The sequence below is a fragment of the Hylobates moloch genome, unplaced genomic scaffold (genome assembly GCF_009828535.3).
Source record: "Hylobates moloch isolate HMO894 unplaced genomic scaffold, HMol_V3 SCAFFOLD_4, whole genome shotgun sequence".
In the NCBI taxonomy this organism is placed as follows: Eukaryota; Metazoa; Chordata; class Mammalia; order Primates; family Hylobatidae; genus Hylobates; species Hylobates moloch.
In genome coordinates, this window is record NW_026652279.1 from 109,183,900 (window position 1) to 109,202,334 (window position 18,435).

An 18,435-nucleotide genomic window follows, 5' to 3' on the forward strand; every position below is an offset into this window, starting at 1 on the left:
AAATAAACACCTAAATAGTTTTGTACTAGCTTAAGAATGAACAGGCAGATCAATCTAACTAAACAGAAAGACTATAAGCAGCTCAATTCCTTCCTACAAATGTTTATTATGATAAAAGTGACACTTAACCCATTAAGGATGGACTATTCAATGAATCATATGGAGATAAATGATTAACTACTAGAGGAAAAGTGTTAGCCCTTTCTTACACCAAAATGAGACTGAAGTGGATTGAAAACTTGCATGTGAAAAAAAAATTGTAATAATTGAACAATAAATGGGTCTCACGGCACAGAAAGCTATTTTAAAGCACAAAAGAAAAAGGTAAAAATCATAAAGAAAAAGAATGAGTCTTGATTACATAAAATGTAAAAACATCATTGCACTGCTAAAAAAAATTATAGTAGAACCACTTAGGGATAAAGAGATTTTAATAAATGAAAGAAGTAGATTAGGAAGCCAAGAGCAAAACAAGCAAAGAGTATTAGAAAATTTACCTAAAAATACATGATTTGTTAAAAAAAAGAAGAAGAAAAAGAAAAGAAAATTTATGGAAGCCTGGGCAACATGGTAAGACCCTGTGTCTCTGCAAAAAAAAAAAAAAAAAAAAAAAGAACAAATTATTCAGACATGTTAGTAATCACAGAAGTAAAAATTAATATAACGAGAATGTTTCTCTTGTTAAATTGCATTACGAGACCCACTTATTGGTCTAACTGCAGTAAAATTAGTAATTTTCAAACAAAAGTTTCTGGAAGACAATTTATAAAAAGGTTTAAAATGTTCATATTCTTTGACCCCCCGCAAAATTTCACTTTAGGAATTTATTCTAAGGAAATTGGAGCTGTACACAATAGTTACTATGTACAAGACACGTTCATTTTAGCAATTTAGAAATGAAAAACTTAAAGTGACTAATAATAAGAAGCTGATTAAATAAATTATGCTTATTACTTAAAAAATATATTTGGTAGCCATTTTAAAATTATATTTTGCAAAGTATATTTAATAATGCAATAAAATGTATATGAGATAATATGTTTTAAAAGATATAAAGAATATACTTATCCTTCCAATATTTATTAGACACCTACTATCTTCCAGGAATTGTTCTATAGTATAATCATTGTGTGATTTGTTTTGTATACAGAATTCCAACTTTCTAAAAATTATATATATATGTGTATGTATGTGTTGAGATATATATATATATATATATAGCCATAGCCATAAAAATATTTATGGAGAAACATAACATGATGTTAACGATAGTTGCATCAGGATGATGGAATGTTCATTTACATTTTCTTATTTATTTTTCTGTGATTTCTAATTTTCTACAATGAACATGTGTTAGTTACATATTTTTAAAAAATAGTAACTTTTGATTTACCTTAATTTCACTCTAAACAAAGAAGAAACTTCTCTTTAGGCTATTTTAAAGAAAACACGTTGGCATTTTCAAAGAGAAATTGACCCAGTTAAAAGGAAAAATAAAAGAAATAAATACCCAATAAATGAAAAAGAAAACATTTACGTCTGACTCTGCAAAGTAAAAGTCCTCATCCCACGAAGGCTGTCACAACTCCACAGGCAGGCTGGCTCCTTCTCACCTGACAGCACCCCAGGAACCTGCTCTAGAAACGCTCTGATGTTGCCCTTGGCCCTTCCTGGACCAAGGTCAAAGGCTCAGAGTCGAGCGCTTTGACTATCCTTGGTAAAGTAATCCCCTTTATCAGTTGGCATACATGATATGATATAATATAAAATAGTTTGTTTAGCTTTTTAATAAATGGCTTTATGATGACTGATTCTATAGCAAGATCAGTGTTCATTTTACCTCTTCAGTAGGAAACCTTAAGTAAATTGGCATACTCAGTGGAAAAATGTGAAATATACAGACGTGTACTGGGTCAGCTTTTAGTAACAGTAAAGAGAATCTTGCCAGATTCAAGGGTTGTGATGACCACATAGAAGTAAAATTTAAATTTCTGCCTAACGATTTGATGTCTATGTATCCTTGCCAGGAACTGATACCTGGTGTCACTGTAGGCTACTTACAATGCCTTGGGTAACTGACATCTCAGGGCACACACTCCTGACTCTTCTGATAAGGTGTCATTAACCCAATTTTATGCATTTGGACATCAAAGATGAGAAAGCATTAGTGACTTGTCAAAGGTCACAGACGAGGCAGAGAGGATCACAGTTTGAGCCTAGTATGGACTTTTTGTCCTCCCCTTCTGCCCTCTTCAGAAACCCTGAACACATGCTGACTCATCCTAATATACAACTCAAGGGATATTTATTGTGTGCCAGGCACAATGCTAGAAATGCTTGTTTCTAACTCTCATAGCACCTTTGCTGTCAGGTTGGTTTTTATTTAATGACAAGAACATTGAGATATTGTAACTGCCCTAATCGCACACAGCTAACAGATGCCAGGATGAGACAACTTATATATATTATGCACAGAAAATCCCATCATTTCCAGTGTTTCCCCAGGAATCTTCTTACTGCAGATCTCAATAACAACATATACACACATGCAGACTATAGGCTGATGATCTAACACACAATTACCCTTTGGGCCTGTTTAAGCCAATTCAGTGAGCTTCAGTGTACCCATCCCTTCTCTGCATTTGCTTACTCCAGAATCCTATTCTAATCCTGCTCTGAGGCATAAAATGTGATAGTTTTCTACATTGGAGTAAGGCATACACCAGGAATCACTGTATACATATGATGAGACATGTACTATGGTTCAGCCTGGGATAATCAACTGTGCTTCTTGGATTTGCTTACATCCTTGTTCAAGATTTATTTAGTTTTATTAAATTATCTTCCCTTATACTATCTAAAGCAAACCTTTCTCAGACTCCAAGGCTGCATACGCTGCTTAACAGAAATAGAATGCAAGCCACACAGTAATGTTAAATTTTCTAATGGCCACATTAAGAAAACATATAAATTAACAGGTGAAAGTCATTTTAATAACAATGTTTTTAAAAATCAAATCCAGTGGACCCTTGAACAGCGTAAGTTTGAACTGTGCAGGTCTGCTAATAAGGGGATTTTTTTCAACCAAACACAGACTGAAACTATAGTATTTGTAGGATGCAAAACCCACGTACAAAGAGGGCCAAATTTTCATATATACAGATTCTGGAGGGTTGACTTCAGGGCTTGAGTATGCACAGGTTTTGAAAAATGCAGAGGGGTTGCATTTACCTTGCTCCCCAGCTTGCAGACGGCCTATTGTCAGACTTCACCTTGTGATTGTGTGAGTCAATACTCCTTAATGAACTCCCCTTTATATATACATCTATATTAGTCCAGTCCTGTCCCTCTAGAGAACCCTGACTAATACAAGGGGTCAGGCACAAGTATGCATATGGAAGTGGGGGCTGGGGCTCAAGGCTATATGCAGGCATGTATGTGTTGGCAGTGTAGGGTCTCTGGACTGAGGTTCCTGGGTCAGCAGCAGCTGGGGTGACTCTGGAAAGGAGAGAGAGAGATGGTGACTCAGGTACCTGAAGACGATAAAGGTGAAAAGCTACATGGCCCTCCATGGTGAAGGCTGTAGGTGGTCCACTGCAGCTGTGCTGGCTATTAGTTTCCTTACTAAAGCTGCTGGAGTCCTCTAGAGCAAGCTGCTGGGGTCTGCTAAAGAGCACATTGCAGGGTTCTTGGCAGTCAAAGCTGTGGGGAGTGGGGAGTGTGTGGTGGTGGCCGTACGGGCTGTTGAGGTGCCTTGTGGGGAAGGTTGCTGGAGACCTATGCAGAGCAGGCCATTGAGGACTGCTGTGGTTCCCAGCATCTGGCTCATAATGATAGCATCTATCTATCTTCTTTATACCCAGGCATCTTCAGATGTCTCAGGCATGCCAGTCTCCCCAGCAGTCTGGGTGGGGTAAAACTGTAGCTGGTCACTTGGTCAGTGCCCTGAAAAGCTGGGGAAGCTGCTTTACCCCCCTCTCCTTTTCCTTGTGAAGGGAACTTACAAGCTATGGAATTCCTGCTCTGTGCTGAGCAGTGCTGGCCTGGAAGATGGGAAGGAGATGGAGTCAAAATGAAACTGTCCTTCTTAGCCTTTTTGTGAAGTAATTTTGGGATTATTTCTTCCACTGTAACTGCTTCAGTGGACTCTGGGGTTTTTCCAGAGTTATTTGTGTTTGTGAATAGCTATTTAATTGTTCTTTGTTGGGAGAATGAAGGCTGAGATCTCCTACTCTACCATCTTGCTGACATTACTCCGCTTCCAGGTTTATCCTTGATACTCAAGATAATGTTGGTGAAAGCTCTAAAAGTGCTCTATACATTCTAGCCATTGTTATTTACCCCCAAATGTTGCATTTTTTGATGCTATAATTTTAAATAACGTATTTAAAGCACTTAAGAAATGTTTGTAAAACTAATAAAATCACTATGACACCCAAAAATGTTTATCTCAATTTTGAAATGTGAATTTTATTTTGCATTTAAATTTATATCATCTTCTATATTGTTACCTTACCCATAATATTCATGTTTGCCAAATAGTGTTTAATAATCCATTGAATTGATTTAAAAATTTTATTTGAACCTTTGGACATTTGATTTGAGATCATATTATTTTTGAGATCCATTTCTACTTCTTTTTAGGTTATACCAGTTTTTCTTTTAAAAAAATATTTAACTATCAAAGATACCTTTAAATTTTCTTTCTAGATATGTGTCAGAACACTAAGATTCAGAAGTGACTGGAGTCCCATAGGAATCTTGTAGGAGCTCATCAACATTTGTGATAATTGATGCTCAATGACACGGTATTTTTTAAATAAAATCCAATGGAACAAATACTGGACTCATACTTCAATCCACCATTGGATTAACATTAAATTGTTATAAGCTTAAAATAGATGCTTATACTTATAAGATGTTACACGTAAGCCTCACGATAACCACAGCAAAAACCTGTATAAGATACACAGAAGATAAAGAAATCAAAACATACCACTACAGAAAATTGTCTAATCACAAAGACAAAAAGAGGAAGAAAGGAACAAAGGATCTACACGTCCCACCAGACAAACTAGAAAATGTATAATTCACAGAGTATTGGGTAGATTACTCACAAGGGTCTTGTCTTACTAGCAGGTAATATTTGGCCCTAGACTAAATGCTGCTCTGGTCCCACTTAAATCATACAAGCAACCCATCCTCCACACACACAAAAAATCACTTTCCAACTACTTTAAATACATACCAAAAAAAGCTCAAGCATATTTACAGGAATACAAAAATCAAAGATCACCAGGCACACAAAAGAAGTAGGAAAATATAGCTATAATGATGAGAAAAATAAACCAATCTAAATTGGTCCAGAACTGGCACAAATGTTAAATGTTAAAATTAGCAGAAAAATACATTAAGACAGTTATTATAACTATTTAAGATGTTCAAGAAGTTTAGCAGAACCATGAAAAAAATCAATTAGTAATTCTAGAGGGGAAAATTACAATTGATATGCAAAATACAATGGATGAGATTGATAGAAAATCAGATCTTGCAGAAGGTTAGTAAACATGAAGATAAAGAAATAAAATATATGTTAATTTTATTTATCTTTGTTTACTAACCTACAGATTAAAAAAAATTAGAAAAAAAACCCCCAAGTATCAGTGAGCTGTAAGGTAGCTTTAAATAGATTAATATACATGAAGTTGAAACACCCAAAGAAGCCAAGGGCGATAGAAAAAAATATTTGAAGAAATAATGGAGAAAACTTTTTTATATTTGATGAAAAAACTGTAAACTCACAGAACCGAAACTCCAAGCACAGGAAACATCAAAAATATTACACCAAGGCATATCATAACCATAATAAAATGGCACCAAATCAATGATAAAAGGAAAAATCTTAAAAGCAGAAAAAAAGAGAAGACATGTTATGTAAAGAGGAACAAAAATAAAAACAATGGCATAATTCTGATCAGAAACATTGCAAGTGAGAAGACATTGAAGCAGCATTTTTAAAGTAGTAAAATAATAAAACTATCAATGTAGAATTTTGTACCCAGTGAAAATATCTCTTTAAATGAAGATAATATAATATGTTTTCAGGCACTCAAAAGCTGAAAGAATTAATCATCAACAGACCCACACTATGAGAAATGCCAAAAAGAAGTCCTTCAGACAGTGTAAAAAATTATTAAAGTATAATTGACACTCAGCAAACTGAGTAAATCTGTGTATACACCTGTGTAACCATCATCACAATTAATATAATGAACCTATTCATCAGACCCAAAATTTTCCTTGCACATCTTTGTACCCTCTCCCACACCCTACCTTCTACCCAGGCAACGATTGGTCTGTTTTGTGCCATTATAGATGAGTTTGCATTGTGGGGAACAAGGGACAGTTGCCTGCTAAGCAAGACCAACCAGTCAGGGAAAGCAACCATAAATACTCACTGGTTACTATACTACAGCTAAATCTCCCTTCTATCTAGCTTCTTCATTATTGTATCAATAATAAAATTGAAGGCTAAGTATTTAACAGATCTGTCAAAGGTCACACTGCAAGGTAAGTGACAACACCAAGTTCAAACCTAGGTCATTGGATTCCAATTTCCAAACCCTTTCTATTAAAGTATACTATAAATGTCTCTTCAGAAATGCATTAAAGTATGTAATTCAAAATTTCCCTCCCAAACTTAAATAACTCAAAGCATGTAATGATATTATACAATTTCTCACATCCTATTTCAGACTTTGAAATTTATCACACTTTAGACTTACCAAAAAGCATCATGTAGATGTACTCAGCAATTTGAAACAGAAACTTTTCCATTTCTGGTTCAAAGTGTGTAACTAAATCCATTCCATGTTGTGCTATATTTGCTATCATAATAATATGATGTATGCAATCCATTGTAGACCTTCTGTGAATCTTTAATGTCCATTTTATGGCTCTTTTATTCTCAATAATTAAGATATATATAAAATATTCACTAGATATATATATATAGAACATTGCCAATATTCACTTGACATATATATATATAGAATATTTTTTAAATATTCACTTCACTTGATTTATCTGTTACATACAGTTTAATTTTTCCAGACTTTGAACTTGCTTTTTTTCATATTTTCTAGTTACATGATTTGACATTTGGCTTTTACTCTTCAAGGAAACTGATTTATCCCAACAATCTTTCTCTCCTCAAAGTATTTATGAAAAAACTTTTCAAGTGCTCAAATGACAACTGAAAACATTTTTATTGATCACCATTAGCAACTTCCAAAAACATATTATTTATTGATTTCTTCCTAGCCTCCTACCTACTACTCCAACTCTACTGTTTCTTTTGTCAAACTTGAAAATTCTGATCCATTTATTTTACTTCACTTCTTCAGGTAGTTTCTCAATTTGGAGAAATTGTAACATTGTTTGCTAGACGAGGCTGACCTCTAAGAATCTGATGGATGACTCAGTATTTGAGATCCCTATAGCTGGCTCTATGACCAGCTAAGCATCTGTGCTTCCAACTCTTTAAGGCTTTGTCACTACAGCCTTAACCAAAAAAGACATTGAAGGACCAATAATCTCTACTTTCCACTTGCCTCTCATGATGACTCTATCTGGTAGTGACCTTTGGAAGTTGGGTTTGCCTAGCATGCAAGAATGTGGTGTGCTGCCACTCCTCCAGTCCTGCATTAATTGCAGACATTTCTAATCCCTGCAGCCTCTTCCACTAAGCCAGCCTTGGCCTCATAATAATTTCCTACAGTTCTGTAAATCAGAAGTCCAACACAAGTCTCACTGGGCTACGATCAAGGTGTTGGCAGGGCAGTGTTCCTGACATTAGGACCTGATAATTCTTGAGAGTGGGGAGTACCTAGCAGATATCAGTAGCAATCCCACCCCACCCACCTCTCCTGTCCTCCACCTCTGGTATTGTCAACCAAAAATGTGTTTAGACATTGCCAAATGTCCCCTAGGAGAACCATTAGCTTAAAGTTATATATATATGTGTATATATATATATATATATATACACATATATATATATATACACATATATATATACACATATATATACACATATATATATCAAGTATTAGTAGTGTGTGTATGTATATATATATACACATATATATATACCTTAAAATATATATATATCTTTTTTCAGACAAATATCAAAAGAAAAAAGGTTTTTTTCCTCACCTCACTAGTAATCAAATAAATACATATTAAAATAAGAAGCATACTTTTATTTAACAAAATTTAATCAAAACAGAGGCTACTAAAATGTGTGAGATACTAAACATTGACAAAGCTGGATTAAAATAGGACTGATTGTGAGAAGGAAAGTTCATAAAAACTTTTGGAAAGATTTCTAGAAAGATATTTTGCAATATGTAACAAGGGCCTTACCTGGCATTCTAGTAATCTCGGAATATAGTAATATTGTTCTGGAGTCTTCAGGACTCTAACCTAAGGAAATAAATTAGAGATACTAAGAAATACATGGTTTAAGATATTTATTATAGAATTATTGAAAATGGTAAAAGTTAGTTTCCAATAATAGGTGAGGGGTAGAAATAAATAAGATATAGCCATATAATAAAATATTAAAAGCACATGTTTGAAAAATAAGTATATTGAAAACTGCCTGTGATATAATATTATATGGAAAAGCTAGAATACAAATCTGTGTCTAAATTATGCCCCAGCACCTGCTGTAGTACTCATTATGTATTTGCTGAATTAATGAATAAACAATTACAATTTCAGATATGTATATCAAATGGTAAAAACTGTAATTACTATTGCACCAACCTAATATAATGGGGTAAGAAGTATTAAGAAGCGGCAACTGAAATGTGTGAGGTTAGAAGAGAGAAAAATAAAGGCGAGCTTAATAAGAATTTAGCTACTTAAAACTAGTTTTGGTAGCTAGACTGAATTTCTCAAACAGAAAGGAGTGAAAGTGGATTTGGGTGATTTCAATTTTTTTTGAAATTTCTACATTTTCCAATATTTGTATAATACATATATTACTTCTATAGTTATTCGATTTCTTTTCATTTGAGAAGTCCCTCTGGATTTTCAAACTCCATTCTCATTTGACTTCTGCTACAGACCAGACTGTCAAATGATGTCACAAATCAACTAGATTATTTGGTATGTGTAACATAGTCCATTTAATTAATATCTAAAAAAATGATTGCAATATAGTCTTCTCCTAACTCAATAATAGTTAAGGAAAGACTTAACACCAAAGTGGATGCCTGTCTAGGTCACAATCCTCTTCAGCAATTCTCTTTCACAAGCTTTCAATTCATGTGACTCAGTCCCTATTCGATCCACATTTGTGTGTAAAAACTTTGCAAGACACTTTTCTGTGTGCTTCACCAAAAAACAAAGGATATTGTCTCTGCAGCACTTCAGTTATCAATTAATTCTGTGGTTCCACCGAAACAGCAATCAAATCCCTCTGGCATCAGTTTTTAGACTGCCAGTATCTTCCATTATTACTCAAGAGATAATTATTTCCTGAAGGTTTACAGATGTTTTCCCATTTCTATTGTTTACTGTATTTAATTAAAATATGAACTGAAACAACCAGACAGCATTTCAAAATTCAGTACCCTCCATTGGCTTGGTTTTCCCTTAAAATTCATAGACGGGCTTGTCTAGAATCCTGTAACCTTTTTCATCTCCCTTGTGCATAACTAGGTGAACTGCTCAACGAACCCTATAGGATTGTTCTTTTTGTTTCTACTTAGCCTTCAGAAAAGAGCCTTAAAGGGCACTCCCAGGAGAGAGTAAGTAAAAAAAAAAAAAAAAAAAAAAGCAAGCCATTCTAAGACTTCTGTTATACTCTATTACTCTCCTGCCCCTCTCATTTAGTAAATTTAGCCAACACCTCTAGGCTTCCTCCTCACTGTTCACATGGTTCCCATAAACAGGCTTAGCTCCCTAGCAAAAATTTTTTTTCTATCTTTTCTAAAAGAGATTAAGTTTTCAGTTGTAGTTAACCACAGAATCTCTCTAGCCACCACAGAACATTAACTAGTGTGCACTGGTTTTGTCTAATGAAATCATGAAACTATTATAATCAATATTTGGTTATAAAATTTCAGAATGGGCCATCTTTATGATGTTAAATATGAAGCAAATGAGATAATTACCATATAATAGGTTGCCTACCAAAAGCCGTGATTACTTGCTGACCAGTAACTTTCCTTTATGCTGAAATTCCTTTTTGATCTCGTGGTCAGATGTCCATTTAAGTTAGCCCCCAAACGGATTTCTTTTTTTTTTTTTTTTTTTTTTGAGATAGAGTCTCACTCTGTCGCTCAGGCTGGGGTGCAGTGGTGCGATCTCGGCTTACTGCAACCTCTGCCTCCCAGGTTCAAATGACTCTCCTGTCTCAGCCTCCTGAGTAGCTGGGATTACAGGCGCAAGCCAACATGCCCAGCTAATTTTTTGTATTTTAGTACAGAGTTTCACCATGTTGCCTGGGCTGGTCTTGAACTCCTGAGCTCAGGCAATCCACCTGCCTTGGCCTCCCAAAGTGCTAGTGTGTCTTCTGCTGGGTTCTTGGTCTCGCTGACTTCAAGAATGAAGCTGCAGACCTTTGCAGTGAGTGTTACAGCTCTTAAAGGTGGCATGGACCCAAAGTGTGAGCAGCAGCTAGATTTATTGTGAAGAGCAAAAGAACAAAGCTTCCACAATGTGCAACAAGACCCCAGCAGGCTGCTGCTGCTGGCTGGGGTGGCCAGCGTTTATTCCCTTATTTGTCCCTGCCCATGTCCTGCTGATTGGTCTATTTTACAGAGTGCTGATTGGTGCATTTACAATCCTCTAGCTAGACACAGGGCACTGATTGGTGCATTTACAATCCTCTAACTAGACAGAAAAGTTCTCCAAGTCCCCACTCGACCCAGGAAGTCCAGCTGGCTTCACCTCTCAATCCCCCTTCTAAACAGGACACCCCAGCTGCTGTTGGGAATTGGACAATGACTGCTCTAGCTACTTACTGCTGGATAGGGACGAAGAAGGGGCCCTGCAGTGTTAGTGTCCTCCAGAGGGGAACTCTCTAGGCCAGCCAAAGGGTCAGTGGGTTGGTTCAGGGGTCCTCGGTAGAAGTTGTTAGTTGAGCTCATTTGGGGTTCCATTCGTAAGACCATCTGTAGCTTGATGACCTCGATCCTGGAGGAAACAAATTTGACAAGGAGGTTAAAAACACAGGGCCCGAAGGCGAGTAATAGCAAGATGGCTGTCACAGGACCTAGAAAGGGGAGAAGCCATGTTGCCCAACTCCAGAGGTTGATATAAGAGTTTGAAAGGAGTCTGATTTCAGAAGTCTTTTCCTATAAACGCTGGGCGGCATCTCATACGATCCCTGACTGGTAGTGTAAAAACAACACTCTTCCCCTAAGAAGGTGCAAAGTCCTCCTTTCTTAGCAGTAAGGAGGTCTAGACCTTAGTGGTTTTGGAGAGTCACTGCTGCCGAAGAGTCTATTTGGGACCGTAGAATAAGGATAGGTTTTGTTATTTCTTGCAAACTGTCTGAGAAATCCTTTGAGAGTGTGTGGTAGTAGGATAATGAAGTAGATAAACCTGGTATTCCGGTTTCTGTAGCAGTAGCCATTCCTAACCCTATAAGTAGGGGTATTAGTTGTATGGCCCTGCGCTGATGGACTTGAGCTTTGAGGAGCACTGATAGGGTCTGACTAGGATTACAGGCTTGAGCCACTGCACCCAGCCCAAACGGAGATATTTTTTATAGTAACAGCGATGTTTATTAAAAAGTAGAGTCAAGATAAAATGAGTAAACAAAAATGTAAGTCATCCTGTTTCTGGGACACCCACTTCTCATAGCCATGGCAACCAGAAATAGACATCAGAGGTGTCATGGACTCCAAAAATAGTTGTGACATATCAGCTTTACCAGAACGTATGACACTATGAAACTTTGACCAAGAAGATCTCAAGGTAAGTGTATTTTATAAATTCTGGTTCTTTAAAATAGCAGAAAGTAACTAACTTTTCTTATTCAGGAGAATTTTTTATTTCAAAATTCTGAAGTAATCATCCAATTCCTTCATTAAACTGGAATTAAATGTTGGAGATAAAGTGGACTATTGGCATGCTCTTAGAGAACTAAATTTTATACCAAGTTTCGTAAATAAATAAAAGTATGTTTCAATATTGATTTTTAACTTGTAAGCTTTCCCAGGACAGATTTCTTCCCCAAATCTCCACATTTTAGTGCAATGTATATTTTTTGCAAAATGTCAGATGGGAACATTTGTATCTAAAACACAGTTTAAAGATTGAAAAGGGGCTGGACATGATGGCTCACTCCTGTAATTCCAACACTTTTGGGAGGCCAAGGTGGGAGGATCACTCTAGCCCAGAAATTGAAGCCCAGCCTAGGCAACAGAGGGAGACCCCATCTTTACAAAAAAATTTTTTAAAAAGTCACCCAGGCATGGTGGTGTGCACCTGTGGTCACAGCTCCTTGGGAAGCTGAGGTGGGAGGATTGTCGAGCCCAGACAATGGAGGCTGCAGTGAGCTGTGATCGCAACACTGCACTCCAGCCTGTGGAGCTCAGCTAGAGCCTACCAATCAATCAATCAAATCAATGGATGCTAAATCTTTAAAAGCTATATAACCTTGTTGCTCCAAGCACTGATAATTTAGGAGTTCTTAATACCTCCTTCCATATTCAAGTCATTAATAAGTTATTTCATATTCTTTCCCAAGTCTCTCTGGATTTTTTTCACCTTTTTCTGGTTCCATTATTGTCCCCTAAGCCCCAAATATGCCATTATCTCTAGCCTGGTCTACTGCAGCATTCTCCTAACTAGCTTCTCCTATCTACCTTTGCCCCTTTCCAATCCAGTCTCCACATGGCACCAGAACAACCTTTTCAAAATGCAAATCCAGTTATATTACACCCCCACCCCACACAGAACCCTTCAAAAGCTTTTTATTTTCCCATAGATAAAGGCCAAAATGTTTCACATAGCCATTAGCACCCTACTTACTCTGGACCCTCAGAGCAAAATAATATATTATCTTTGCTACAGTCAGAAAATATTGTTTTCTATATTTTTCTATTCATCTGGCCGAGTTTCTTAGCAAATATATTACCTTTTTCCAAGGATGCATTTTATTAGAAACAGCTCTAATCAGCAGAGTCTACATACTTCATACCAGTTTGCTTCGGTCTACTATTTTACTGATTTGAAGCAGTTTTAAATAATGGTTTGCTGTTTTCTCTGGAAAGCAAACACTTTACTCCAAAGAGAATGAAAAACCCCTGAGATAAATTGTACAATAATCAAGAAGCTGAATGCAGTTTTCTCTAGGAATTGAAATAATTTCCTGAGAAATTCAATGTGCCTGTTTCACTGGAAGAAATCCTATTGCCAGCACTTTATTGATTCTCTAGGCTTGTGTGATCTTTTGTTCCATAAAATTGGGCAGTTTCAAGGTTTGATATACCTCAGCCAACTAACAGCAAGAAAACAATCTACCCATTTTTGGAACCACGCAGCAAAAAGTTGTCCTGAGCTTGACCTAGCCTGGGAACCTTACCTCTTCTCATCCTTTGTTCTCCTCTTTAATGCTAATCATGTGAACTGTGCTAAAAAAGCCAAGCAAAAAAGTGGAATCCTGCTCTCAGCCCCAAGGACCTGTCACCTTTTATGAAACTCAGCTTAACTGAGATCTAAGAGGTTCAGTTCTATAGTAGGTTTTACGGAATGATTGTCTGCTCCCAGGAAAGCTAACTTGGGGTCAGGCAACTAGATAATAGAGGAAGCTACCGATCTGCTTGGAAGACTTTTTATAAATCTTTTATATGCTGAGGTTTTAGGGGTTTTGTCCCAGCAGCCCAAGATCTTTGCCATGATTTCCAATATAGCGTTCCTCCGGATGTAACAGGGCTTTACTCATATCCAAGTTACTGTTTTTTGGTGTATTCTCTTTATTGATCATTCTGATCATTTCCTTTATGCATTTCAAATACTGATATTAGACCTTAGAAGCTTTAATTATGTTCATGCGCATGGTATTATCTTCCCCAGAACCTTGTCTTTGAATCTGTTTACAACTGTGTCCTTAGTGTTACATGTAACAATATTGATCCTCACACTTGTGCCTTAGTGACACTGGTGGGACATTCCTTGTGAATAATGGCCGCATTCATTTTCTATTGCTGCAGTAACAAATTACCAGAAGCTTAGTGGTTTAAAACAACACAAATTTATTTTCTCAGAGTTCTGGAAGTCAGAAGTCTGAAATGTTTCTCACTGGGCTTAAATCAAGGTGCCAGCAGGGATTGTTTTTCCCTGGAAGTTCTGAGGGGAGGATCCATTTTTTTGCCTCTTTTTGGCTTCTAGTGAGGTCTCAGCTTTGGCTTGTGGCCCTTTTCTCCATCCTCAAAGCACTTCACTGCATTCTCTGCTTTTGCCACCACCCCATCTTTTTCTCTGCTGCTAGTCAAATCTCACCCTGCCTCTCTCATATAAGGATTCTTACGATGACATTTAAGGCCCACACAGATAACCCATAATAATCTCCCCAACTCAAGATCCTTAATCACATCTGCAAAGTCTCTAAGGTAACATTTATACAGGTTCTGGGGAATAGGGCATGGGCATTTGGGGGACCATTATTTAGTCTACCACAGTGCCCCATACGGTTGATATCTTCACAATCACTCTTTTGGAGAGTCACAGAAAATCTGCAACACAGCCATGGTTCAAACCCCTAGCCAATATAAACCAGGCTCACCTAACACTTTCTTGAGATCTTAGTGATAAGGGTCCCCATCTTTCTAGTGATGAGCCAGTAAGCTCATCCTCCTCAGCACCTCACCTGACCACACACAGATGCAGCCTCACCTCTGCCCCAGAAACCAGTGTTGTGCTGAATGAGAGGACCTGGTTTTTAAAATCAAGTACTTTACAAATGACAAGAGCAAAAATCGCAAAATAAAAATAGTTCATACAGGTTACCCGTTAGGTAATATCAAAACATACTGTCTGGGCTCTGCCTTAACTAGGGTAGAAAGGAGGAAAAACAAAACTGAGCTCTTAAGGTGCCACTTTTCAGTTAATTTCAAAAATATTAGGCTCCAAAATGACAGATTAAAAGAATAACTTGAACTCAACACACAGTCCCTAGATTATTTCACAAACATGAAGGTACCTCCTTGTCTATTTATAATTTTTAAACATCATCTAGTTCACCCTCTGCCTCCAGGATTGTACATATTAATGCCAATAACTTTTCCTTAAAAAAAGTTTCTAAATATTCAAAGTGGCTGATTCCAATCCTTAACAATCTTCTCAGGAAAGGACTTCTAAACATGAATGTAGGTGCTTCGCCAATGCTTCAAAATGCGGTGCGGCAGCTCTCTCTCACATCTTGGAGAAGTTATTTTAGTCCTGTTGTGCTATCTCACACATGATGGTGCAAAATAGTTAACATAAACTGGTTTACACATTCTGGAAGGAACAAATTTAAAAAGTTAATGCAACTTATTTTTAACTTAAATATGAAATTACTTTCACGAAAAGGATTTAAGAGTATTTAAAATGGCCAAGAGTTTTCTGGATGATTATTGATTATGCCTGATGTTCAGTAGGTTAAAATAAAAATGAAGGATTTATTTATGCAGAATGACAATTTATCAAGCCCATTGAGAAACCGTCTTTCTGCCTCTCCTCCACTATAATATTTATATTATTAATGGAAACATTATCTGAAGCCAGTCTCATGCCCATTTCCTGAGGCACTACTCTGGACATCCTCCTGTGGTTTTAATACATTAATGACCATCATTATTCTTTTTTTATGAGAATTTGACCAAAATTGAGCCCTTGTGACAATATTCACATCTGAGCTAATGTGACTTAATTTTCTAAGTTGGCTTCATGAAGCACAGTAGCAAAGTGCTTTATTAAAATCTGGATAATCAAATTAGCCCATTCATCTACTAACTGTGTGCTTATATCACATGATTAAATTCTTTTTTTATACTAAACGCCTATCAATTATACCAGAGTAGATGAAGTCAATGATGATAAACATTTTGCTTCCCTACGTTTTCCATGCTAGGTAGAATTTTAAGGTTAGCTTTGGGCATGTAGCCTAAAATACAAACTGTAAATTTAACCTCTGTTGAGTTGATATTTATATTGAAGAGCTCACAGTAGAAATCTAGAATATTAGAAACATTATTTTAAAAGGTAGCTGTCTGCTTTAGAAGAAAAGGTCTTTCAACTCCATTGGGCTAAATAAAGATACCTCCAAAGTTATAACATGCGTTAATTTTACTTGGGGTGTAGGGTGTAGGGGGATGGTGATGCAAGGTCAATATTTCAACAAAATTGAAAGATTTTATTTAATTCCAAATGTCTTTACTTCTAGAACTTTATTTTCACACAAGTTGAACAGCCTGATTTGCAAGCCTAAGAAGCAGTAACAGGATCAAAGACATCCTAAGAAGCCAGCTTTATAAATGGATCAATCCCCAGAAATATGTCTTACCAGGATGGGTTCTAAGTGTTCAGGTTTACTTCATTGCTAATCTGGAAATCCTCATATAAACTCAATCCTGGAGCCAAATAAAATGGATTTAGTCCTACAAGTAACTCTGAGCTTCTTTGGGACGATATATGGACAAATATTTGTTTCCAAATCTAAACTTTTTTTCCAGAATCCTTTTATTCTCTGTAATCACCATAATATTTGGAGATTTGACTCGGGCAAAAACATGTGGACTAAGAAGGGGAGAAGGTATCTTAAGGCTGGACTAGATTGATTAGCAAAAAATAATTGCCAATTTTCTGAAGAATTTTCAAGTCTAAATTTTCGACGAATATAAACCAGGCAAACATGGTTTTCCATCCTTGGTGGAAACCATTAAATGTGCTTCCAGTGTCGCGGGGCTCCGATTCTGAAAAATATCAAAGCCCAGGTCCCACAGGTCCCCCAGTTCACTCCTACCCTGTTCCAGAGATCAGCATATTGTCAAAAGGATCTTTCTGATTCTCAGGCAAAACATTTTCTATCTCTTACATAGAGTAGTAACTAAAAAGACTGCATCTTTAGGAAATGAAGACAAATTGTTGCAGAGAAGCTACCTGTCTTTAAAAGAAAGGAGGATTTATTTTTTTATCTCTCTTAACTAGAACAATTAATTGGTAACATAATAGAAACTCTCGGCAGTAAATGAGAAATGGCCTAATCCCTGAAGAGATCACAAACAGAGTGGGAAGTGTTTTTTCTGCTTTAATTGCAGGAGTTGATGTTCAAAGAATTCCTCTGCTCCTCTTGTTTCTGTTGTGTTGCTGACTTCAGGACTTAAAAATCTGAGAATAGAGATTCAACTTGTTAATCTAAGGAAAAATAAAAATTAAAAATTGGAGGCCTAATTATCTTTGTTAACAGTAAGGGAAGAGCCAGTTTCTAGTTTTGTGTCTAAGAGCCTGGAAGTCAACACTCCATCTTAACAAGTAAAAAGCTGAACCGATTGAAAAACCAACAACTGTTCTAGAATCCGTAAGAGAAGTGAGGACACAGGGAAAATAAACAAACAAAAAGACTGCCCCGAATATTGGAGAAACAGGTGAACACAGGGAGTTGCAACTTACCAGAACAGAGACTTCTAAGCGGAAAATGCCACAAGAACCAGGGCTGCTGTGGGAAAGCCTGAACTGTAATTGACAAATTGCTAGACAACTCTGAGAGTTAAAAATAACTGCAAGGTGACTCAGTCATAGGAAGCCCCCACAATTTTATGAGGTTTAGTTCCAGGAGTTTGACTAGGTTCTCATTGTAAATATCAGAAAAAATATCAGTCAGTTCTAGCCATCCTATCTCACCTAAGGGGAGGAAAAAAATGGATAAATAATTGCGAAGTTCACAGAACAGAAGCACAGGCTTACTAAAAGGCTGAGACCTAATCATAGGCCTGTAGAACACTTCCCTTGTCCCCTCATCTCACCATCACATTACTGAATGACTACTTATACCAGTTTATTCTGCTCAGTACATTAATGTTTGACTATCAAAAAATCACAATGCAGGCCAGGCATGGCGGCTCATGCCTGTAATCCCAGCATTTTGGGAGGCCAAGGCGGGTGGATCACCTGAGGTCAGGAGTTTGACACCAGCCTGGCCAACATGGTGAAACCCCATCTCTACTAAAATACAAAAATTGCAGGTGGTGGACACCTGTAATCCCAGCTACCCAGGAAGCTGAGCCAGGAGAATCACTTGAACCTGGGAGGTGGAGGTTGCAGTGAGCCAAGATCCTGCTACTGAACTCCAGCCTCGGTGATAGAGCAAGACTCTGTCTCAAAAAAAAGAAAAAAGAAAGAAAGAAAGAAAGAAAGAAAGAAAGAAAGAAA

The 18,435-nt window shown here is 36.8% G+C and overlaps 1 protein-coding gene across 1 annotated transcript in view; it reads right to left on the minus strand.

Annotated features, from left to right (window-relative positions):
- LOC131383394 (syncytin-1-like) overlaps positions 1 to 18,435 on the minus strand; it is a 186,081-nt gene that overhangs the window by 96,899 nt on the left and 70,747 nt on the right. The window contains exons 2-3 of the mRNA XM_058438200.1: positions 11,040 to 11,211; positions 8,428 to 8,487 (exon numbers count right to left, since the gene is read on the minus strand). Of these exons, the coding sequence (XP_058294183.1) occupies positions 8,428 to 8,487; positions 11,040 to 11,211 (232 nt within the window). The remainder of the gene's footprint in view (positions 1 to 8,427; positions 8,488 to 11,039; positions 11,212 to 18,435) is intronic.